Source organism: Miniopterus natalensis, chromosome 2 (genome assembly GCF_054644295.1).
Source record: "Miniopterus natalensis isolate mMinNat1 chromosome 2, mMinNat1.hap1, whole genome shotgun sequence".
NCBI classification, from domain to species: Eukaryota; Metazoa; Chordata; class Mammalia; order Chiroptera; family Miniopteridae; genus Miniopterus; species Miniopterus natalensis.
In genome coordinates, this window is record NC_142082.1 from 145,092,148 (window position 1) to 145,117,208 (window position 25,061).

The 25,061-nt window shown below is 40.4% G+C and overlaps 1 protein-coding gene across 6 annotated transcripts in view; it reads left to right on the forward strand.

Annotated features, from left to right (window-relative positions):
• SLC38A1 (solute carrier family 38 member 1) overlaps window positions 1–25,061 on the forward strand; it is a 63,525-nt gene that overhangs the window by 9,559 nt on the left and 28,905 nt on the right. For all 6 annotated transcript variants that reach the window (XM_016201174.2, XM_016201175.2, XM_016201173.2 and 3 more), the window contains 3 exons: window positions 14,219–14,436; window positions 22,176–22,251; window positions 22,537–22,652. In XM_016201174.2, the coding sequence (XP_016056660.2) occupies window positions 14,315–14,436; window positions 22,176–22,251; window positions 22,537–22,652 (314 nt within the window). In that variant the 5' untranslated portion in view covers window positions 14,219–14,314. The remainder of the gene's footprint in view (window positions 1–14,218; window positions 14,437–22,175; window positions 22,252–22,536; window positions 22,653–25,061) is intronic.

Consider the following 25,061-nt stretch of genomic DNA (forward strand, 5'->3'; position numbering starts at 1 on the left):
CTCCTGTAGACTGCATATATATGGGTCTTGTTTTCTTATTCATTCAGCTACCCTATGTCTTTTGATTAGAGCATTTAAGCCATCTACATTAAAGCGATTATTGAGCCCGGCCAGGCGTGGCTCAGCGGTTGAGCGCCAGCCTAGGATCCAGGCCATCGGGGTTCGATTCCCAGTCAGGGCACATGCCCGGATTGCGGGCTCAATCCCCAGGCAGGGGCGTGCAGGAGGCAGCCGATCAATGACTCTCATCATTGATGTTTCTATCTCTCTCCCTCTCCTTTCCTCTCTCTGAAATCAATAAAGATATATTTTAAAAATAAAAAAAATAAAGTGATTATTGATAGGTATGTATTTATTGCCATTTTAGTCTTTATAATAACTATATTCCTCTGTTGTTGTCTTTTTTCTTTTTCCTTTTTCTTTTTCTTCTTAAAGAAGACCCTTTAACATTTCTTGTAATACTGGTTTGGTGGTAATGAGCTCCTTTAGCTTTTCCTTTTCTGAGAAGCTCTTTATTTCTTCTTCAATTTCAAATGATAGCTTTGCTGGGTAATGCAGTCTTAGTTGTAGATCCTTGCTTTTTGTCACTTTGAATATTCCATGCCAATTCCTTCTGGCTTGAAATGTTTCTATTGAGAAATTAGTTGACAGTCTTATGGGAGCTCCTTGTAGGTAACTAACTGTCTTTCTCTTGCTGCTTTTAAGATTCTCTTTTTCCCTTAACCTTTGCCATTTTAATTATGATGTGTCTTGGAGTGTGCCTCTTTGGGTTCATCCTATTTGGGACTCTCTGCACTTCCTGGACTTGTATGTCTTTTTCTTTCACCAGGTTAGAGAAGGTTTTAATCATTATTTCTTCAAATAGGGTCTTGATTCCTTGCTCTTTCTCTTCTCCTTCTGGAACCCCTATGATGTGGATGTTTTACGCTTCATGTTGTCCCAAAGGTCCCTTACACTAGCCTCAATTTTTTTAATTCTTTTTTTTCCTTCTCATTTTGCTGCTCTGATTGGGTGTTTTCTACTACCTTGTGTGTGTGTGGTTTTTTTTCCTCACCCAATGATATTTTTTCCATTGCTTTTCAGAGAGAGTGGAAGGGAGATTGAGAGAGAGAGAAAGAGAGAAATATTGATGCGAGAGAGACAGAGAGAGAAACATTGATGTGAGACACATCAATCGGTTGCCTTCTGTGTGTGCCCCAACCAGGGCCAGGGATTGAGCCTGCAGCCAAGGTATGTGCTCTTGGCCAGAATCAAACCCAAGACCCTTCAGTCTGCAGGCCAGCTGAGCAAAACTGGCTAGAGCTACCTTGTCTTCTTAATTACTGATTTGATCCTCTGCTTCATACAACCTACTGTTTATTCTTTCTAGTGTATTCTGCATTTTACATATTGTATTCTTCATTTATTACTGTTTCTTTTTTATGGTTTCAATGTCCTTTTTTATGCTTGCTCTCTCTCTGTTGAAGTTCTCACTAAGTTCCTTGATCCTCCTTATAACCAATTTTTTTTTTTTTTTTTTTTTGATAACTTGCTTGCCTCCATTTCATTAACTTTTTTTCTGAAGATTTCTCTTGTTCTTTCATCTGGGACATGTTTATTTGTATCCCATTTTTTACTGCTTTTTTTGTGTTTGTTTCTATGTGTTAGGTAGATCTGCTATGACTCCTAGTCTTGGTAGGGTGGCCTTATGTAGTAGGTGTCCTTTGGGACCCAGTGGCACAGTCTCTTTGACCATCTGATCTGGGTGTTCCAGGAATGTCCCTGTGTGGGTTATGTGGGCCCTCCTGTTGAAATTGAGTGTTGATTCCCATTGGCCTGTTTGTGTGTGGGGTTGACCTTCAGGCTGGCTGATGGTGAGGATTTACCCTGACCACAGTGTATAAGCTGCTGTGCAGGTTCTGATAACACAAACAGAATTTGCCTCAGTAGGATCTGGTGCCTGCTGAGATCTCCATTTGGATATGCCACTTGTGAAGCTAATTGGATCCTGCTCTGATACTGTCTGAAACTTGCCACTGGGTGTTCTGGTTCTGGGGCCTTTTGGGAGGGACTTTGGTTCAGGCCAATGTCAGATGCTGCTTGTGACCGGCCCTGGGCAACCAGTTTGGAGGTACAAAGTGGTCTACAGTTTTTTGCTGCTTCTGCTGAATGTAGGTGTGTATGGAAAGAACCAAGCTGCACACTAAGGCCAGCTTTTAGCAGCACTGGGCTCAGGGGCAGGTCAGCAAAATTCCCAAGGCACCCCAAGATCTGCCTCCACCTGCCTCTACCTGCTGGCTGCCTGATAGGCTCTATCACTGAATGAGCCTCTAGCTGTACTAGAGTTGCATGAGGTAGGTTCTCAGTGAGTCACCAGGTAGGGGCAAGTGGTGTTCACCAGATCCATATAGGTTCAAACTCAGTGCCAGTGCTGGGTCTGAGGCCACTCAGCAAATGTCCCAAATCTTTCTCCCACCTGCCAGGTGCCCACAGACCTTTGTGGCAGTACAGAGTCTCAGGGAGTCATCAGGGTGAGGCCAGCAGAGTTTATCAGGACCAAATAGACCAAGATTTGGCTGCGTGAAGGGTGGACTCTGCACCACTTGACCATGAGAAGGAAATATGGCCCCCATCCTAGAGCCACACAACTCAGTTTCCAATATTGTTTTTTTTAAAGCTCCTGAGGTGATTCCTATTTTTAGTCAGAACTGAGGGCTCCTGGTCTAAGTCATCTATTCAAAAGGTTTGTCCACAAGTCCATCATCTTGTCTCTGATTGTGATCCATTAAGAAATAGTCTATAGAATCATAAATTTAGAGGATTTTAGAAGTGGGGGATATATTTGAGAGTGTATTAGTTAATCTGCCTTTCCTATTTTAAGGTGAGAATACAGAGGCCCAGAGAGGAGGAAAAATTTGTTCAAAGACTAACCATCACCTGGTATTGGGTTATAGCATGTTTTATCTTTTCAAATAAAGGTCTGTTTTTAAATATTTCTTTTTATAAATGATCCTCTTTACATGCACCATTTTGTGGTGCTTTAAAATTCTTACTATTTCTGTGTGTGTGTTTTTTGTTTTTGTTTTTTTTAGAGTATTTTGTTGGGAGTTAACTGTCACAGCTTAGCCAGGACTTAAGAACAAACTCCCATTCACGGTTTTTAATTCAATAGCAATCCTTGGTCAGAGATATCAGTTGAGCAAAAACATACATGTGCTAATAAAAAGAATTTTTTCAAAGGCTGAACTTTCCAGGCTGTTTTCAGTAAATAATTACTAAAAACTCCATAAGTTTCTAGTAATTATTTAAATCTATGAATTTTTTGTTGATGAGAAAGATATGTTTAACTTTGTGGTATTTACACTGCTCAGATACACTCACTATTCTAATTAAATTAAGTGTCAATTTAAAAAACATGTGATATATAGTCCATTCTCCTATATCCAGGGTTACAGGTTGAATTCATTAACTTCTGAAGTTTATCAGTATTTACTGTCTTAGAGAAGTCACAGTACTTTCAAAACATCTGAATATGGGTAGGTTAATTCCCAAACATCATAGGCTGGGCATATTGATAACAGACATTTAAAAGATCATATGGGCACTTGAACAGAAGAGGAATTATGGACCTGTAGGAGCAGGTGTTGGGATACAGTGGACAAGATAGGATTCAGGGAGACAGTCTGTCCAAGGAAGTAAGCAACTCATCTCCCTGCTCCAAACAGAAATGGTTAATACTTATCCCCTGGTGAGTTTCCTTTAACATGGGGCTTCTCATCCTCGGCACTACTGACATTTGGGGCCAGATAACTCTGTTGTAGACAGTTGTCTTGTGTATTGTATGTTTAGCAGCATCCTTGACCTCTTTCCACTAGAAGCTGGCAGCACCCCCTTACTTGTGAGGATCAAAATGCCTCCAGACATTGCCAAATGCCCCCCATCTTTTGTAATGCTTTAATGTATTTACCTATCACTTCATCATAGGTAAATACTCAATCACAGGTTGGTCATTGTTGAAAGACATCACACAGAAGTTTGGTTTGAAATTGAAAACTAAAAAAGCATGCAAGCAAACATGCTGGGCTTTGAAAGAAATGTAGGCATGGGCTTAATGGGAAGGAGTGGGAGGGAGTATGTTCAGAGCCAAGGGAATGATGAGAACAAAGCAGAAAACTGCTTGAAGAGTAGATCCATTGCAGGACTGGAAGGTTCAGAAAGAAAGTCATGGGAGAGAAAAATTAAAGAGACAATTGTGAGTAATCTGGGCTTTGAATTTGAGGTTCCAGAGATTAGACTTTACCCTGCAGACATTAGGAGCAGTTATGATTGGGGTGGGTAGGGGGGCAGGGATGTGCAAGACATATTTTCAGGAAGAATCTGTGTCTGTAGATGGGAAAGGGGAGGGGTGAGTAGGTAGCGTGGAGGAAAGTGAAGGGCAAAGTCAGGATTGTGGAGCTGACAGGTTTGAGAGGAAGGGAAGGGACACCATGAAAGAATGTCGATAAGACTTGGTGACTGATTAGATATGAGGTAGCAATGAAGTGATATCTGGCTGGATTCCAAGTCTAAGTGATTAGGAGAATGAACATTATCTTTAACAGAAATAGAAAAGCTGATGTGTGAGGTCAGGCGATGTGTTCAGTTAGGCACGTGGAGTTCAAGGGAATGGCAGACATCCACATGGAGAGGTCCAGAGGGCAGCTGTAGCCTAGAAAGAATTTGTGGAAATTTTTTTGAGCAGGAAGGAACCTGAGAGACCATCTCCCTCCAGCCTTCTCATTTTACAGATGAAGAAACATGTGGCATGTTAAGTGACGTGATTATTATCAAGTAGTACTTGTGAGGGAGATCCTATTTCATAATACAAAGGAATTCTAGTTTTACGAAATGGAAATGCCTGGGGAAAAACATCTGAAGGATGCCCTGTGGGATGAACATGACACTACAGGCTTGAAATCGTAAAAAGGAAAGAATTTGGAGTGCTTTGAGGGAAGAGTGGAGGGCGGAAGAGCCAGCCCTGCACTAAGGGGGAGGGCGAAGGAAGGGAGCTGGCCAAGGAGGCCGAGAGCAGCACTTAGGAGGAGCAGTGAGGAGCAAGTTAGTGGAGGTCAGTGAACGGTGCTCCATGCTCTGGAAGGAGTTGAAGAGAGTGAGTACTGAGAAAAAGGCCTCTTGTCTTGATTAGGAAGCAGTAGCAATAGCAGCAATCATAGTCACCGTAGCTTACAAGAACCAGGCCGGGCACTGCCGTACGTGCTGCACGTGGACCCCACCGTGGAATCATTGTAACATCTGTATGAGGTGGGTATTAGCTTATCTGTGTTTTACAGAAGTGGAAACTGAGGCAAAAAGGAGTTAACCTACTTGCCTGGAGTCACACAGCTCCAACTCCTAAATGGTGGAGCCAGAATTTGCCAGTTGGCCATGGTTTCAGGGGAGTGATGAGGACAGGAATAAGTTGTTCAGACTGTTGGCAGTAAAGAGAAGAGGGGCAGGGCAGGTGGTCGTTATGGTTCTGGGCAAGGTTACTTTCCAGATACAGAGCTGAGAGTGATTGACAGAAGTCAGAGAAGCCAGTGGAGAGGAAATGGCGATCCAGGGTCCTAGCAGAGCTGAGGTCACTAGCACGGGTTAAGTTGTGAGGTTTGAATAAGGATAGAGAAAACTGCCGTTTCTTCTGAGGTTGCTGACTAGCTCCCAGCCTGTTCACTACCAAGGGCCACTTTTACTATTCTTTACCTCCCAAGGGCCTCAGGTTTTCAAAGATTTTGAGTAGCAATTTTAAACTCTAATTTTAATTGAAGTATAATTGCTATGCAGTGCAGCATCCAGGTCTTAACTATACTGTTCAATGAGTTTTGACTACAACTTTATTAATAATTTTTCATTTTTATTACTCGAAGGTACATAAAATTGCCAGTCAGAATCTAGGATTATCACATCAAATTAATGCAATCTAGCCAAAAGCAAGGATACCTGACATTTTAGTTAAGCTATTTAGCCTGTTTGAGGTCTTTCTAGATACAGAAAAGCAGCTCGTAGATCCATATCGTTACCATTCTAAGAGCCTGTTGATTCAAAGACCCTGAGTGGGTGGACAGGCTCAGTCAGTTATTAGAAGAGATGGCAGGAAGAACGGGACCATCATCAGCCTCAGGCCTTAAGGTTTCTCAAAACCACGGACCTGGCTATCGTGATTGCTTCCCAGGAGCTGAGCTCGGAGAGGTGTGATTTTATTAGTTCTTCAGAATAAAACACCAACAGTGATTCATAATAATTTAAAAATTAAGTGAATGTGACTGTATATTTAGTGATATTAAGGAATTCTTGTTATTTTTTAGGTTTGACAGTGATATGGCGGCATTGTTTGAAAAAAGAGTTTTTACCTTTTAGGCATAAGTGCTGAAATATTTACAAATGATAGAATATCTGGGATCTGCTTTAAAATAATTCTATGTGAATGTGGGGGTACAACTTCAACAAGACTGGCTTGAATTGATAATAATTGAAGTTGGTACATGGGGGTTCATTATCCTGTTCACATTTATATATGTTTAAAAGTTCCCATAATAAAAATTTTAAAGGGGAAGAAAAAGAAAATTAAGAATATTAGTCAGGGTCTAATATAATAGAAATCTTTCTATGTATGTTAAACAAAAAGGGATTTAATACAGGAAATGAAGTGCCTATCAAATTGTTATAAGAGATGACACAGCAGGTCTGGCCCGGGCCTCTAGGGAATAATGACTAGAATACCACCATTCAGCTAGCCTGCTAAGGAAACTGCCACTTGTGCCTCTATCAGGAAGCTGGGAAACCGGGAAGAAGGTTTCTCATTGTCTCAAATGCATGTTCCAGGAACACACCACTTGAGCCAAATTTGATTGTCAGGAATCTGAAGACACTGTTGTTGGCTCCATTGCCGTCTGCTTCACCTGATAGAACTGGACCAGCCAAATGGATGCCTTGCCCCCGGCACCTAGCTCTCTCTGATTGGTGGAATCTAAATTATATCTAGAACCCAAGCTGCAAAGGGATGTGGGAAATATAGTGTTCAGCTCTCCATCCTCTGTAGAACTGGACTACAACAAAGTGGGAACAAATATTGAGCGGGCCAGTCCACCACAAAGTACATTAGCAATTGAAATTGTAGTTTTGCTTATTTCTCCCAAAAAGTAATTTTGGAAAATGTTTAAGTTACGCTACATTCTTTGGTTTGGTTTTCCCTGTACAGTCTTTAAACCAGCTTTTACCAAACCTATAAAACCTCCTATTCCTCAAGAAACATGTATAATATCTTGCTCCCCTTACTCCAGCCGGGCCCATCTGAATGGTCATACGAGGCTATTCTATGCACATTTGGCCTCCATGTCTTTGCTTATGCTGTTCTCAATACAAGTAATGCCTTTTCTATCCCCCAGTCTAAATCCTGCCTGTTTTTAGACATTGTGCAGGCCCTAATACTTTGTAAAACCTTACCTGATTTCTCAAGGCCCCATTTCCTTTCCTACCTCCCTCCTTTCTTCCCCCCTTTCTCCCTTTCCTTCTTGTATGTACATATGTATGTCTGTCTGTCTCTGAGATCCTTCTGGACTTATTCTTTGTTCTGCCATATAGTTTGGTTCTATGATGCAAAGGTTTTATGGCGTATTGTCACTTTATGTGGGATGGTGTTGCTTGTTTAAATAGGCTCTGAGCAATGCAAAGCCAGACAAGTTTGCATATCTTCTCCTTTGCTACCTAACACCATGAAGAGCAGAGAGTAAGTTTTTGTATTGTATATTGTTCCTATTAATGTGCCAATAAGCATACCGGCATAATAAGGCAGTGAAGGATCAGAAATGTTCTGTGCTGAGTAAACTATAATTTGTTACCTAATATAAACATTGAGAGAGAGTAATTATGGTTGTGCTAACATCAAGATCTTCACATGATGACCCCATTCGGCTTTTTAATTAATTGTATAGTCTGATAATTGCTTCGATCTTTCAGTGACACTATAATTCTTTGTTTCTTGACCTCCACCTGCACTTCTTGCCTCTGCGCATTTGATTATGTTCCTCTTCACTGAGAAGCTCAGCTCAGGCCTCATCTCTGCCTATCAGTCTCCTGCCTACCAGCAGTGTGACTGTCTAGTAGTAGCAGGTTGGGTGTCAACTTATGGCACAGTCAAGGCGTTAATCAATAGAAGTAATGGTGTTGACCTGTGTTTACTGACAACTCAATATAGGAGCCCATATCTTGTTAAGTGAAAAAGATGTTTTTAAAACTGTATGGTATGACTTCCATTTTTAGAAATATATAATATTTATTTGTACTCATTCTTTTTTTTTAATCTTTTTTTAAATTTTAATTCTTTTTTAAATTTATCTTTATTGCTGAAAGTATTACAGGTGTCCTTTTTTCCACCCAACTGACCCCCTCCACTTCGCTCCCACCCCATCCCAGACCTTCACCCCATTATTGACTGTGTCCATGGGTTATGCATATAACTTCTTTGGTTAATCTCTTCCCATCCTCCACCCCCCTTCCCTCTTCCCTCTGAAATATGATTGTCTGTTGCATGCGTCAATGTCTCTGGATCTATTTAGTTCATCACATTCTTTTGTTCATTAGCTTCTTCTTAAAGAAGATCCTTCAACATTTCCTGTAGTGCTGGTCTGGTGGTGATGAACTCCTTTAGCTTTTTCTTATCCGAGAAGCTCTTTATCTGACCTTCAATTCTGAATGATAGCTTTGCTGGGTAGAGGAATCTTGGTTGTAGTTCCATGTTTTTCATCACTTTGAATATTTCTTGCCACTCCCTTCTGGCCTGCAAAGTTTCTGTTGAGAAATCAGCTGACAGTCGTATGGGTGCTCCCTTGTAGATAACTAATTGCTTTTCTCTTGCTGCTTTTCAGATTCTCTCTTTGTCTTTAACCTTTGGCATTTTAATGATGATGTGTCTTGCTGTGGGCCTCTTTGGGTTCCTCTTGTTTGGGACCCTCTGTGCTTCCTGGAATTGTAAGTCTATTTCTTTCCTCAGGTAGGAGAAGTTTTCTGTAATTATTTTTTCAAATAGATTTTTAATTTCTTGCTCTCCTTCCTTCTGGCACCCCAATAATACAAATGTTGGGCCTCTTGAAGTTGTCCCAGTGGCTCCTTATACTATCTTCATATTTCTGGATTCTTTTTTCTTTTTGCTCTTCTGGTTGGGTGTTTTTTGTTTCCTCATGTTCCAAATTGCTGATTTGATTCTTAGCATCCTCTACTCTACTGTTGATTCCCTGTAAATTATTATTCATTTCAGTTCCTGTAGCCTTCATTTCAAATTGGTGCTTTGTTATGTCATCAATTTTCTCTGTTGTTTTCATAGTAATATGCTTGAGTATCCTTATAAACAAAATTCTGAACTCTGTATCTGTTAGCTTGGTTGGATCTATTTCATTTAGCTTCTCTTCTGGAGATTTCTTCTGTTCTTTCCTTTGTGACATGTTTCTTTGCCTCTGCATTTTGGCTGCTTCCAGGTGTTTGTTTCTATGTATTAGGTAGAGCTGCTGTGTCTCCTGGAATTGGTAGAGTGGCTTTGTGTAGTAGGTGTCCTGTAGGGTCCAGTGGCTCAGCCTCCCCAGTCACCTGAGCTGGGCCTTCTAGGTGCTCCCGTGTGGGCTGTGTGCACTGTCCTGTTGTAGTTGAGCCTTGGTTTCTGTTGGGGTCACTGGGAGGAATTGACCCCCAGGCCAATCAGCTGTGAGGACCAGCTGCCTCTATAGCCAAAGAGCTGCTGTGCTGGAGACACCCCTATGGAGCAGGATTTACTTCAGTGGGGCTTTGGTGTTCACCAAGTGCGCCCCTTGAGTGTGTCACTTGTGGATGTAGTAGTGTTGTAATCCAGTGTGGTTGAGTCTGACCACCAGGTGCACTGTCTCTGGGGCCTCCCGGAAGGTACAAAGTCAGCCTCTGCCAGTGCCTTGCCCAGGGCCACCCAGCATGAGCTACACAGCAAACCATAGTTGGCTGCTACTTGTGCTGGGCTTGGAGGTGTCCAGGAGAGGCCAAGCTATGGACCAATGGAGGCTGCCGCTAGTGCCAGGCCTGGGGCCACTTATCAAGCTGTATGGGGCACGATGCTGCTTGTTTGAGAGATTTTAGGAAAGTCCTAAGCATAAAGCTCGAGGGGCCACCTGCACAGAAAAGCCCCTGGAAATGGCCTGGATGAGCCTGCAGGTGGGGAGGGGCGGGGCCTCCAGAAATCACGGGGCGGGGCCAAAGGTGTGAGTCAGGCGCTGGTGATTCAAACATGGTGCCTGCCTGCCCTCTGTGTGTGGGGAGGACTCGCCAAAGGAGCAGTGGCCTCTGCAGCTCTTCTGCCCGGGAGGAAGCTGCCCCTCCACCTCTCGCCCCAATTTCTGGCAGGTTGGTTCCTCCCCAAGTGTCCCAGGTCCTTTCAGGCTGCTGCCCTGCACTGGGCTCAGAGGGAGCGTCTGAGTGAGTCCGTGCCGGGCCCTTTAAGAGGAGCTGCTGGGGCTCCCACAGCCTCCCGACCCTCAGCCACAGTCCCCGCTGGTTTCCCAGCCCGGAGTTGTGGGGACGTCTCTTCCCGGCCCTGGAGCCCTGGGCTGGGGGCCTGCTGTGGGGCTGGGACCCCTCGCTCCTCCGGAAACCACCACCCGGAGATGTCCCTCCTGGCTTTAAACCCAGCACCGGGTGTGGCCCTGGTGCCCTAGTTTCCCGGATTCAGCCCCGATCCACCCGCGTCTGCGCCCCTCCTCCCGGTCTCGATGCTCCTTCAGTTCCCTGGTTGTGGGGCTTCTGTGCGGCCAGATCTCAGGAGGCTCTGAGTGATGGTTGTTCCGTATTTTAGTTGTAATTTTGATGTGGTTGCGGGAGGCGGTGGGTGCAGCTGCTACCTACGCTGCCGTCTTGTTTCCTCTCCTGTTCTTTTCATTTAACAGACATTTATTGAGTACCTACTGTGTACCAGGCGCTATATCTATGTGCGTGCAAAAACCCTGGGAGATCATACTCCCGTATATATACAGTAATGGTCTCTGCTTGCTGAGATAACCGGTAACTTATTTCTTTATATTTGTTTCCTCCTTCATTGGCAAATTTATTTTTTACAATTTTTCTACAAAACCTATATTATTTATTAATAAGGAATTAATATATTTTTTAAAAGCACTTCCTCAAAATGCTTACAGTGTAATGCTATTTAAAAAAGTAGGTTAGCCCTGGCCGGTGACCCAGTGGTTAGTGGCCCTTCACACCCAAAGGTCACAGATTCTATTCCCCGCCCTGGTCAGGGTGCATGTGGGAGGCAACTGATCGATGTGTCTTTCTCACATTGATGTTTCTCTCTCTCTCCCTCTCTTTCCCCCTCCCTTTCACTCTCTAAAAATCAATGAAATATTTATCCTCAGGTGAGGATTAACTAACAAAAAAAGGTTAAAACAGTCTAAAATCCTAATTATAAATCAAATACAGAGAGAGGAGGGGGGAAGCTAGAGAGGGAGAAAGAAGAAAGAAAAGAGGAAAGACATGAATACCCCACAGTGGCCATTTTTGGATAGTGGGATTTCTTTCACAGTGATTTTCTTTACAGATTCTACAGTGAACCTGTATTAGTTTTAGAATCAAGAAAAATAATTTTTTCAAGAGCCAGTGCAAATGTGACTTTTCTTTGATGCTGCCCAGACCTCTGAATATGACTTTTCCCAAACTTTTCACGTCCCTTTGTCACTTGCCACTCAATAAATATGTACAGTGAATGGATAGTATTTTCTGAGTGTTGCCTCAACCTTAGCGACAGGTGTCACTAACTTTGTTAATTTTCCCCATTTTCCAGGCTTTGTTTTCAAGAACAATGAGATTTCAGACAGGTTATTTCACAACAATAAAAATGTATTCTAAGGGGGGAAAAAAGAAATTAGGACACAGACAACACATGGACAGAGGAAAGACCATGTGAAACACAGTAAGGAGGCAGTTATCCGCAAGCCAGAGAGGGACCTCAGAAGGGGGCTTGGGCTTGAGCTTGATCTTGGACTTCTAGCTTCTAAAAGTATGAAAAAATAAATTTCTCTTTAAGCCAAAGGAGAAAAAATTATTCTTTGTGATTAACTTAGTACTGGTATTTGCCTAATACTGATGTAATTTTAGTGGCCAGGGCTTCCTGTATTCTTTTTATTCTTTTCATTTTTTGTCCATTTTTTTAAATGACTAGTTTTATGTATATATGTTTATATATATGTTAATTGTGTAAACACACACATATGCGCGCACACATATATTAATATGAAAGTTTAAATTCAAAGAGTAGACTACTGACCTCTTGTTAGTCAAGCTTCCCCCCCGCCCCTCAGAAAGCTTTTGTCTAGTTCCATTTCCTACCAGTTTATGGAGAGAAAAGGACTCCTTAATCCAGATTGGAAATGCCATCCACTGAATCAGCTTTCTACTAGCCCTGTGGTATCTCTCCCTCTGAGGGAGCCCTGCGGGAGAGAGCCAGTGTGGAGAGACTCTTAGAAATGACCTCGTCTTGTCCGTTTGTGCAGCTTTCGTCGAGGGGGTGGGGCAAGGGGTAAGGTGGTGTTCAACTGTTTTAATGCATTCAGCCTTTGCAAAGTGAAGACAGGCTGTAAACACTGCTACTGTGTGAAGGCACTCAAAGCAATTAGAAGTGGCCCGTCTCTAGTACTACCACCCTGGCTAGTAGAGTCCGCCCTGAGTTGCCACGTTGGCCTTAGACCGGGAGTTCACGGAGCTCACGTCTCCCTGTCGTGGCTTCCTGCTTTCCAGGAGAGACCCTGCCCTGCAGGAAGGGTGAAGCTCCTGGAACCTGAGGTATTAGAAAGTACTGATGTTGTGAAGCTGTAAAGGATCCTGGAACTGGGGAGATTTCATTCTAGATAGGAGAATGTGAATGAAAAGAAACAATGTGTGGCCTCCCTGTGGGGAGGAGAAAAGCATGGGAAAAGCATCTTCTAGGGTACTTTCTGTGGGTCCTGAAAATATTATGTTAGCCAAGTGCTTCTTGAGATATACTACGATGCTTAGATGGGCACATTGGTGTTTTGACTCTTTTTTTAAAAAATTATATTAATTGATTTGAGAGAGAGAGGAAGGGAGGAAGGGGGAGAGAGAGAGAGGTTTGTTGTTACACTTATTTATGCATTCCTTGGTTGATACTTATGTGTGCCCTGACCAGTGATTGAACCCGCAGCCTTGGCTTATTGGGACAACACTCTAACCAACTGAGCACCTGGCCAGGGCTGGTGTTTTGACTCTTAACTAAGCTTACAATCATCTTACGGAATTCAGAATCAGAAAAAACATCAAAATGTCATCCAATTACCATTAGAGGTTAAAAAAAAAAAAAAAGTCATTGACATCCTGCTTCATTCCATGGTCCCCATCACCTCATTGAGAGTCTCCCGGTGAGGCTTCTGCAAGTATAGAAGCCTTACTTTTGAAACTGCATTCGCCACTCTTGCCACCTGCTTTTTGATTTGTGACGCTGTGTGTCTGAAACTTGGTCCCCTCCTCATATACTGTTGGTGACCCTTCAGAAACTTAAATCACAGTCATCCATGTCAGGGAAAATGTGAGCTCTGCAAGTCTTTTGTGTCTGATGAGGAAATGTAGTTTCAGATGGATTAACCCAAATCCCCTGAGTATGAATTTTTCTCTAATTCCCTGACATGGAGTGATTTTGTTGAAGAGATTGCATTAATCTCTTGCAGTTGACGGATAAATTGTTAAATTTCAAAACACAGGTTCGTCCTTTACTACTTGACCTCTGGGTTGGGTGATCGATTCCTCACGATGTCATTTCTTTAAGATATGCACGTTTATTCACCTGGGATTGCTAAATCAGAGGTGCTCTTGTGGCTCTGCAGTCCCGGCCAAGCTGTATGCATGTCCTGCCAGCTGACACATTGAAGTAACCAACTTGAGTTCATTTTAAACACAGTTTTATGAAAGGGTGTCTATATTGCCCGCCGCTGACATGGTATTCCTATAAATGTGAGCATAAAGATTGTAGGACATGACTCATTTTATAGTTAAAAATGGAGGGAGACTTATGAAAGCATAAAATTTAGAGCCTTTCTAACTTGATGTACAAAGATTGCTTTTAATGTATCGAGTAGCAAAATGTAAAAGTTGCATTATCAGTAAATTAACTGTTTACTTAAACTATTTTTGCTCAGTTGGTTATATTCATATGTTAACTGTATTTCATTGTGTTGTCTTTTAGGGGTGTCAAGCTTATATTTTTGCTGCTGTCCACTTGTAAATACACTCAGAACAGGAGATTTTGGACGAATTTTTTGGCTACAGGTATTTTGTAAACATGATGCATTTCAAAAGTGGACTTGAATTGACTGAGTTGCAAAACATGACAGTCCCCGAAGATGACAACATCAGCAATGATTCCAATGACTTCACTGAAGTAGAAAATGGTCAAATAAATAGGTGAGTATTTTTCTACTAACACTTTCTATCCAGTAAGAGAAATATCTCTAAAATATTCTGATTTTCAGCATTCTCTCGAATTATTCATTACTAAAGTTATGCTCCATTTGAAGATGTAATTTGAATTTCTTATGTGACATCTGTTGGGCATAGTCTGCAATAGCAGATGAAGCAAATAGGAAAGTAATTTATTCACCCTTTCCAATCTTTCAATTGAGTCTAATAAAAATGTATAAATACATTGGACCCCAACCAGCTCTAAGTTTTCAAAAGCTCTGTGCTTATGAATTAAGCACACTTTTGGCATTTCACTGCATCCCATATCTGAATGTGTCCTGCAGTCATCTGACCTCGCCCACACTTTAATCAAGAAATGGTCAAAGCTGCATTTGCCGATGCTCTTGTGTTAAAACTACAAATGCATCATTACGAGCATCATTCGCAACATGGATTTTAAATAATAATAACTATAGTTGAGCCCAAATGGCTCTTTGAGAAACTATAGTAGAGAAATAGTACACGGAGCAGAAGGAAAAGAAAAGAGCATGAATGAGAGGCGGCAGAGAGGCCGCTGGGAAGAGTGCTGGCCTGGAAGCTCTTGGCCCCCGCAGGTCTTTCCAACTCTTGAGTTTTATGTTTCTTAAGTTACAAGAGTAGGGCCAAATGGCTTTCTTTATGTTTTTAATGATGTGGGCATTCTCTGACCTACTGATGTTATAGCCAGCTTGTGTGGATCCCTTTGCAGGAAGGTCTCCAGCTTGGGAGTTAGTGGTGCGGCTTGCTTGAAGCATGAAGCCTCCTAAAAGGCTAGGAGAAGAGAGTGGAGTATACAGGACTCCTTATTAGAACAGCAATGATGCTACACTTTTTTTCTTGGTGGGGGTTGGGGGGGCTGGGGCTTTGTCAGAAGGAAATTGAGGTAGAGGAAGATGAAAACATTACATCACCTAGGCAGGCATCTTTGTAGGAATAATTCCTGACAATCTGCTCTATATTTGGTTGTATGTATACATACATCAATGAAAGTCCAGCATAGGACTTAGTTGCCATCACTTAGACTTGCTTAGAAGTTTCAGCCCTGCCTCTTCTCCTTTTTCTCTTCCTTAAATGTTCTTAGAGGTTAAGTCTCTGACCAGACACTCCTCATAATACAAGTATCATTTACTATGTTGTGATATTTCTTATTGTTGGACTCAAGTTTACTTCTGCTTTTTATGAGTCGAATTATTAATAATAACTAACATTTCTTGACTGCCAGCTGTGTTTACATATATTGCCATTTATCCGTATAATGTCATGTAAAGTATTCTTTTGCAAATAAGGAAAATTTAAAACTTTAGTTTACAAGTAAAGAAACTGAGGCCCAGAAAAATAAAATAACTTGCTCAAGGGCATACACAGGCCCATCTGAAATCATAGTCTTTCTACTCTATCCTGCTGCCTTTGATTATAATGCTCAGGCATTAGCCAGTTCTATTAAAATCTACCAGTGTTGATTTATGCTTTGTACTCGGAGTGTTCTGTAGTCACTGCTGACCTCACTTAATGGTGCATGGGATTCCAACCATTTCACAAGTAGGACACTTTGGTTTTATAACAGCTTCATTCCCAAAGCAATGCAAACCTTGAAGACCTTAAAATGGGAGTCATTTATAATATTCAGTGTCGAGTCTGAACTTGATCTTAAAAAGTTTTACTTCCTATGCATAGCCCATGAACTCAGACTACAGTGTGGTAAAGGGAGGGGGGCTGGGTGGAGGGAAATGGGGGGGGCAATGGGGGACACCTGTAATAGTGTAAACAATAAAAAAATAAAAAAAAAGAACTTGTGGTTTCCTTATTTTTAAGATAAACCAAGCATCTAACAGGCTCTAACTGGAATCAACCACTCTCAGCTTAAGCATTCTTTTCCAGCTTACTCTGTCTGACTGCTGTTTAAACTCTCTGAAAATAGGTTAACAAAATAAATGCACTATGCCTTATTTTGCATGATTACTAGATTATAAACCCTCTCCAGAGTGGACTATAAAAGTTTTATTTAATAAAGGTATTAAGTTTTTGAGGTGAAGACCACTTGCAGTAGCTGGAAGTACCCATTCTCACCCATGACTTGGACACTTGGGCACCTTGCCCAGTGAGCTCATTTCCCCGAGACTATGACTAAGACCTTGAGCTGGGTACAGTGGGTTCACTGTTGGTGTTGACCGCTTGTTTTGCAGAGTTTGATTCCTTTATTGCAAATGTTGGGTGATGCATTTATTTCTTCATTTGTCTTACCTCCCCTCTTTCACTGACACAGTTCATGAACCTCGCTTTGTTTTTGGCTCTAGGGCAAGTAAAAAAAATTAAAAACAACATATTATGGCATGAAACCAGAAACGTAAATAAAAATCAGAATAGATCTTCACTGTGATTGCTGCAAAAGCTACACCTAAGTACTTCTCATTTTTCTTGCAGCCTTTTCACATTGGTGGGAGGAAGGTAGGCCCAGTTATATGCATCTAAGAGAACCAGCCCCCGGAACGGTGAACTTCTATGTAATAGTTTCTCTTTTTTTTCAGAAGCTAGAGAAAATGTTGAAAACAAATGTTGATCTCTCATTACCGGGCATCTAGCTTATAGCTTTGCCTGCAGACTCCCCATTAGGACAATAAGAATCAATTTTTAAAGTTTAGGTAAAAATAGAGACGAGCCATTTGGGCATTAGAACACCTGCCTCTATTCCAGTTCAATTGTTCTATTTCATGCCCTAATTTTTGGGTTATAGTCATAGAAATCTGTACCTGGAACAGCAGAACCTTTCAAAAGGTCCATTTTAATGTGTATATGAAACATCTGGAAACCTTGCTAAAATGCAGATTCTGATTCAGTAGGTCTGGGATGGGGCCCGAGATTCTAATTGCTAGCAAGCTTCCAGGTAATACCCATATTGCTGGTCCATGGACCACACTTTGAGTAGCAAGTGCTAGACTCTTCCTCTAGATGTGAGCTTAAGAAAAGTAATCATCTTAATCATCTTTATATCACTTGTACCTTGAAATGATAGGTAATAGTGCCTGGTACAGAATGGACATTATAAAATATTTGTTAAATGAGAGAGAAAAACAGAGACGGACACAGAACAGAGAGAGCGAGCAGTTAAGTGGTTTGAATTTAGACTTGTACTGAATTCTGGCTCTTTCAATAGGTCTTGTGTGATCTTGTGCTTTGAGCTTCAGTTCCATCCCTATAAGACAGGGATAGTAATAATACCTTACCTCATGGGAGTGTTGGGGAATATGAAACATATTACTGTTTGTAGGTTAAGAACTCAGGCTCTGCAGTTGGCCAGCTTAGGTTCAAATCCTGGCTCAACGGTTTAGTTATTAGTAATGTTACTTTGGTCAAGTTACTTAATTTCTCTAAAATAGAGCTAATAATAGTACCGACCATATGCAGTAATTATGAAAATAAATGAGAAGATCCATGTAAAGTACTTGGCACAGTGTCTGGCAAATAGTAAGCCTTTTAGAGTGAGATGAGTCTTTATCAGTAAAAGTGCTTCCTCTTTCTTTGCAAGCACTCTTTCTTGTCTACCCCAAGGAATAATAATATTGCTTTAGGTTTTGGATGACTGCAGACTGTTGTTACTTTAAAGCTGTATGGAGGCAAGTATTCAGATATTTTAATATTTATTTACTATTCGCGTCTCTATGCATAGTTATTGTTGTCATGACCCAGGCAGCATCTAACAAAGTTTGAGAGTCCCTGGTTAAAATTTTTCTTAAAAGAATTTGGGGCAACTCTTATCACTACACCCTACATCAGCATTTTTTTGGGGTCCCTGTATATCCTTCAGAGTTCATATACTAAATTTATATGACTTGGGAGGATCCTTGAAAAGTTATCCCTTCTCTTCTTCTGATTTTTTTTTTCTTAAAGAAAAAGGCTCTATCCCTTCTTCCTATGGTCAGTTTTTACATCAGAAAATTCTTTCCTTGCTTTAAGAGCTCCTGTTACAATTAAAGTCTGGATTTCTGCTATTTTCAGTAGAGTTTATTTGCCAAGTAAGTCTTTGCTTACCTCTCACCCTTCTCTTTAAATGCCTGCTGTTTCTTGAATTCTTTCATGTTCTCCAGCTGCTTTGTTACTTGCTTCTTTCCTTCTGTTCTCTTTTTCTAGTTCATAGAATGTTAGAATTTCAGGGAAAGAAGTTGGAAAAGTCACCTAAGTTCAACCATTTATCTCTTCTGTGTTATGAATCCTCAAGTGAAACACTATAATCTAGCAATAATCTGATGGGTAGAGATTAAAATAGGAAGATCATTTTCCTATTGTACAGCCCACCCTTGTTCAACTGTAGGTGCTGATTTATTTTGGGTTTTAAATAACTGTTGCTCAGTCTCCCTTCACACCACCTCAGTATAATGCCTGCTCCTGTTTGTGGCTTTGTTTTTTGAAGGTCACCATGACAGCCACTGTGATGTTTTTGTTTGGTTTTGTTCTCAGAACAATTGGCTACCTAATAGTTGATTGAATTCTTCTTTATGGGTACAGACCGACCCAGTGAAAAGTCTTTTTTAATGATACTTTTATCATTCCAAGACTACATGTCAAAGTCACCTTCTCCCATAGTGCATTTTTAAGTGAATAAAGAGAAATTTTAACTCATTTTCTTTGCCAAGGGTCAATGCTTTTTAACACACAATTGCATTTTTTAAATGGTAAGATAGCAGGAACTTGTGATAAGCTGCTTGACCTACTTATTTTGAATGGACTTGTCCATTACTAAAAAGGTTGGTTTTATTTTGTTTAAGAAAAAGTTTACGGAAATACAAAGACTTAAAGACTAAGGAGAAGAAAAAATGGAAACATCATAAAGAGAATGAAGAGGATTTCTTTAAGTACTTCATTCTTACTGAGCTCAACTTCCCTGCAGCCTAAGCTACTCCCTGATTCCTAAATAGAAGATGTATATTTGGTTTATGAAGGGTTCCTGTGAGTTGCTAATGCAAGGGCAGGTACATTTAAGAAGGAGCTGAGGGACTGAGAGCGCTATACAACCACTATGGATGTGAGATGAGTTCAGTAGCACAGTATGTGCCACAGGAAAGGTAGTAAGTAGGTCAGAGTCAGAAAACTCAGTTCAAACCGGGGTATCAGAAGACTTATGGAAGATGAAGCTTTGGACTGGCAGGAAGGTGCTGGCTGAGAAGAGAATTGAGGGACTCCCGCATGGAGGTGGGTTCCCTCTGCTGCTTTGTTTTTCCATCCCTGCTCTCAGACTGCTATGATCTTGTGTCAGCCCTTACCCCCTCTTGGGAAGATCATTTTGAGGAGAAGGGGGAGCTGAGATTGGGACACGGAGGCAGAGTCAGATTCAGCAGTAGCTGGAATTGCAGGGTGAGGAATTTATAATATTCTCAGTAGGAGAGCCAGTGAAGAGTTTAGGGAAAACCTATTAAGCCTTGCTGCAGAAAGTACACCAGAAAAGGCAGAATCAGGGAGGCTGTTGACACACAATGTGTTTCAGTGTGCTTTTCAATGGTTACTCATTCCAGCAGCTCTGTGAGTCAGTTTCACCATCCCCACCCTGCAGAAGCTCTGCAGGAACCGCCGGCAGCCATGCCAGGGCCTTATTCCGCCTCCCCTCTTGTTGCCCAGTGCTTGACCCTACCGAATGCCTCTTGTGCTACAGTGCCTGTATCCCTTTCTTTTCTGCCCACCAGTCCTCTGCCACCAACTCTGGGGCGTGTGGCCAGGCAGGGAACTTAGATCGGCCACAGACAGTTTGCTGGTGTTTTGCTCAGTTTGTTTGAAAACGTTCAGGCTCTTAAGTCAGAAATAATGGAAATTCTCTTTGGAAAAGATGTCCCTACACAAGAAAGGCAAATGGGGGACCTTTTGGATAAAGATTTGATAGGCTTGAGTTGATTATTAAAATTAGCCTGATTCAATGCAGTCTTTTATTTAATGGCAATTTTATTTTGGAAATTAATTTAATTTTGTAAGTCCAGCACCCACAGCCTATGTGAAATGGAAGGCTGCTTTTCCTTGCCCCTCTCTAGCTGGACCTGTAAACCTCAGTTCTGTAGAAGGATCTAAAACCTTAAGGGCAAAAGGAGGGCCGAATGCTCCACAGCTGCCAGACTGGTCTCCAAAGATACTGCTTTCATTATGTCTTTCTCCTGTAATGCTATTTCTCAGGCCTCTGCCTTAAGTTTCCTCTGGCTAATCCTCCCAATAATGGTTTTTCCTTCCCTGGATTTTTTATCTTATCTCAGTTTTGCACAGCCTGACATTCCTATTCTGGTGTTAGCTGACGTGGTCTCTCCTGTTTCAGAGACCAAGGTTTTCTTCCCCTTCCTTTTGAACTCTCACAGTAACTGGCCAGGTCTTAGGCAAAGGCAGATGCCAAAGGGAATAAACCGCAGATTGTGCTGCTTATACCAGGTGATGATCTCAGAGGAAGTGTGTAGTACACACCTACTGCCTGTCTTTGGTTTATCTTGGCAAAAATAATGCAAACTTGGAGAAGTAAAGCCAGGGAGAAGCCAGACCCCTTGGATTAAAGATGAAAAAGATAGGTAAATAAAGCCAACATTGATGACTCATATTTTTCATTGAAAATGGTTTATCGTGAAACATAGCATTATTCAAAAAAAAAAGAGTATGAAAATATACTGTACAGTTTAAAGAAATATGCTTCTTTAAAATAGTTCCGTTCAAGTGGCTTTACATTCATTAGTGAAAAACTTACTATGATTAGTTCTTACTAAGGCCAGATAATTAAATGTCTGGAAGAGCTAAAAAGCATGCCTAACATGTTTTACTAATACAAGCAGCCGTTTGCCAACAAATGGACTTTTCTTTGACAATACCACTTATTTTTTTAATGATGAATTTTTTAAAAATTAGAAATTTAGGCCATAAAGTTGTGATGTTAATTCTGAATATGGTTCCGAGGGCATTCTGAATTCCTTCTTGTATGTAGTTGCAGATAGTTTACTCCACTTAGCCTGTCTGAATCTCCCATCCCAACTCAACCCCCATGCCCTCCATGGACAGGAATGATTGACGTGTTGCTCTTACTCTGTGCCTGGGGCTATACTAATGATTTAATTCTCCCAATAACACCATGAGATAATTTAATAGTGTTACTCTAATTTCAGAGGAAACTGTGGTAGCATGCCCAGGCCCTCATAGCTAGTGAGGATTCAAACTCACATTCTAAATCCCATGCTTTTCTCAAAGCTCTAGCTCTGCCCCTAACCATGGCCTAATGCCCTGCCTCCCTGACCACAGTTTCTTCTTCTGAACTCTGATAGCTTAGTGTCTGCGCCTTGTATTACATACCCTCATGTCTCCCTCATCACCTTGTCTGGTCACTTGCATGTAGCACATGCTGAAGGAAAATTTGAAGGGAAAAGAGTTGTTTCCTTTTTTGCAGGGGGGAGGGAATTCCTATTTAATACTTTTGTACTCCAGGAATGTGAGCTCAGAAGGAATCCTGCCTCCGAGATTCTTTCACATGACAGCTTTACAGTATTTTTAACATTATCTTACTTGTAGTTAGAGAAAAATCTACATAAAAGTTAATTTACATTGCATATAGTGTTTTAATTTATTAGTATTGAAATGATTGGAATCTGATAGCTTTTCATGCGTAATATGTTTTGGTAAGTAATCAACCACTTAGATAAAATGTTTAGCTTCAAATTATTACCACGAAGTTAAATGTATTATACATGTCTTTACAGCAAATTTATTTCTGATCGTGAAAGTAGAAGAAGTCTCACAAACAGCCATTTGGAAAAAAAGAAATGTGATGAATATGTAAGTGTCATTATAATAAGTATGCTTATTTTTTTAATCACATAAATTGGGACAGATGTTTTTAATTCATGCAGCATAGTACCAAAGGCATAGCTATCTCTATTTACCAGAATATTCCTCAGATAGTACGTATTTTCTCTGGAAATCCATTAAAAAAATAAACCACGAAGGAAGGATTTCTTGAATTTAATTGGTGTTGGTTTCTAATAGTGTTTAAAGGCTTTGGTGTGATGAACAGATTTAGGGACTGTTTTGCTTAGTGTGAATGTTTGTCTCTTTGTTCAGATTCCAGGAACAACCTCCTTAGGCATGTCTGTTTTTAACCTAAGCAACGCCATTATGGGCAGTGGGATTTTGGGACTCGCCTTTGCCCTGGCAAACACTGGGATCCTACTTTTTCTGTGAGTATTGACATTGTGGTATTTTTCAATTTTAAACTGTGTTTTCTGTATGTTTCTGTTCAAACACAGAAGAAATTGGAAATATTTCTAAATAGGTTTTATTTCTTTTTATGTTTTCACTAACGTAGCTAAGTTACCGGTGTATACTTTTGTATTGTTTATTTGAGTGATTTCCCAAGATGCACCTAATGTTTATAAGAAAGTGGAAGGAGAAAATCTTGTTAATTAAAAATACCAAGATAGGCATTTATAAAAAGAAAAGATTTGAAAACAGCATTTTATTCTATTTTTGAACTCTTTACCTGTCACTTTAAATGTTAGCTAAATGGTCAAAATATTAAGAGGTGTATAATGCAACTGGTCACCACTGTAGTATTTGGATTACTTTGGAACATTTACTATATCCAAAAGTAATTACAAATTTGTTTGTAATAAATATTCAAGAAGCATAGAAGTTGCCGGTGTTTTAAAGAAGATAAATTAGCATGTACTTTTCCTCTGAGATTCAGTGAAAAGCAAATGGGCAGTTTTCTTTTAAAATAAGTTCATCTCAAACTGTTGAGTGGGACTTTGTGCCATTGTACAGAGGGCTTATTTTCAGTTGAAACAAGATGAAGACAGATCATAGAATTTCCACCAGGAAAAGTCTCCCTCTCCCAAACCTCAAAGGCGTATTAGTGGTACTTTGCCTGATAAGGCAGCGCCCATCCACGCTGCCTCATATCGGTCCAGAGCACTAGGGATTAATATTCTCACTTTTGTGTGTAAACCCACCAGAGGTATCCTTCCTGTGCAGTGAATTCAATACCATTTCTTCCTTATTGTCAACCTTAACTCAGTAGTAAACCCAACTGTAGCTTTCTTGCCCGGAGTAGATCTTTCTATGTGGCCTTTCTGCTTATGGATATATTGAGCCAAGTGCCAGGTTTTAGGGAAAGTCACTGAATTGGACAAAATATTTCTACTGTGATTTTTTTGGTATGTGTGAAGCTCTGACACTCTGAGGATAGCGGCACTCTGATTTTCAGTGTGTTGACATGAAACACCTGACTGCCAGTCCAACTCCTCTTCTAAATGCCTATGTAGACTTAAGTGAGTTAGGCACTCTGAACTTCAATTTCCTACCCTTTAAAACAAGAAAATTGCACTAGAAAAATCTCAGAACCCTGCCAACCTCCAAAATCCTATGGTTCTGTGACTATTTTTAGTCATTCCAAAGCTGGAAATATGTTCAGTTCAGAAATGTGTTTTACATTGATTTCTTTTTTTTTTTAGTTATTGTAATAGGTCAAGCAGTTATATGTTAACATAGGGTAGAGTTAACTTTGATAATGATAACACTCTGGTAGCTCTTATTTTAGTCAGATACTATTCTGTTTTATGCTGAATCTTTATAAGTCTATGAGACAGATACTATTGTTAGCCCCCTGTTTCACAGATAAGGGAACTGAAACACAGAAAGTAAAATTTTATTTTGAAATCTTTATCACTACTCTGGGAATTCCCTTCACCTCTATTCTCTGGTAAACCCCTTGTTTCTTGTATTCCACTTCTTCCTTTTTCTGTATTTACTTCCTTCTGTTGTTGAGAAACGATGAATAGAAATAAAATGTTTGAGGCCTTCACAATGTTTTTATTCCACCTTCACCTTTGATAGTTTGGTTGGATATAGAAACTCTAAATTGGCAATAATTTTACTTCAGAATTTTGAAGTCATTACTTCATTGCTTTCCAGTGTTTTCTTGTTGTGAAGTCCTATATGCTTCTGATTCCTGATCTTTCAAATATAGTCAGGGTTTTTGGTTTTTGTTTTACTTTTTCTAGAAACGTGTCAAATCTCTGCTCCAATGTCCTGCAGTTTCCAATGATGTGTCTTGATGTAAGCCTATTTCATCGAGTCAGGAATTTGCTGCATTCTTTTCATTTAGAAATTCATGGTCTTCAGTTTTGGGACATTTTCTTACATTATTGTGTTGATAAATTCCTATTTCCTCTTTCCCTTTTCACTCTTCCTAGAACTATTACCAAGATTTTAAACATTCTGGACTAGTTCTCTAATTTTTATTTTTTTCTTTATTTTCATGTCTACAATTTTTCACTGTATCTTCTAGGATGTGTCCTTACTTTTTTTCTTCAACTATTTATTGAATGTTTTATTTCTGTTATTGTTTATTTACAGAAGCTTTTAAAAATTCTTTGTTCCTTTTTATATTATTTTGTCTTTGTTATGGAAAATTTCAAACAAATAGTAAAGATAATATTATAAAAGATTTCCATGTTTCCTTTATCCCATGGCCAGGCTTATTTAGTTAGTCCCCTCACCTAGACTGCCTTGAAGCAAATCCCAGCTCTCATGTAATTTCATCCATAAATATTTCAATATATTTCTCTAAAATATAAGGACTGTTA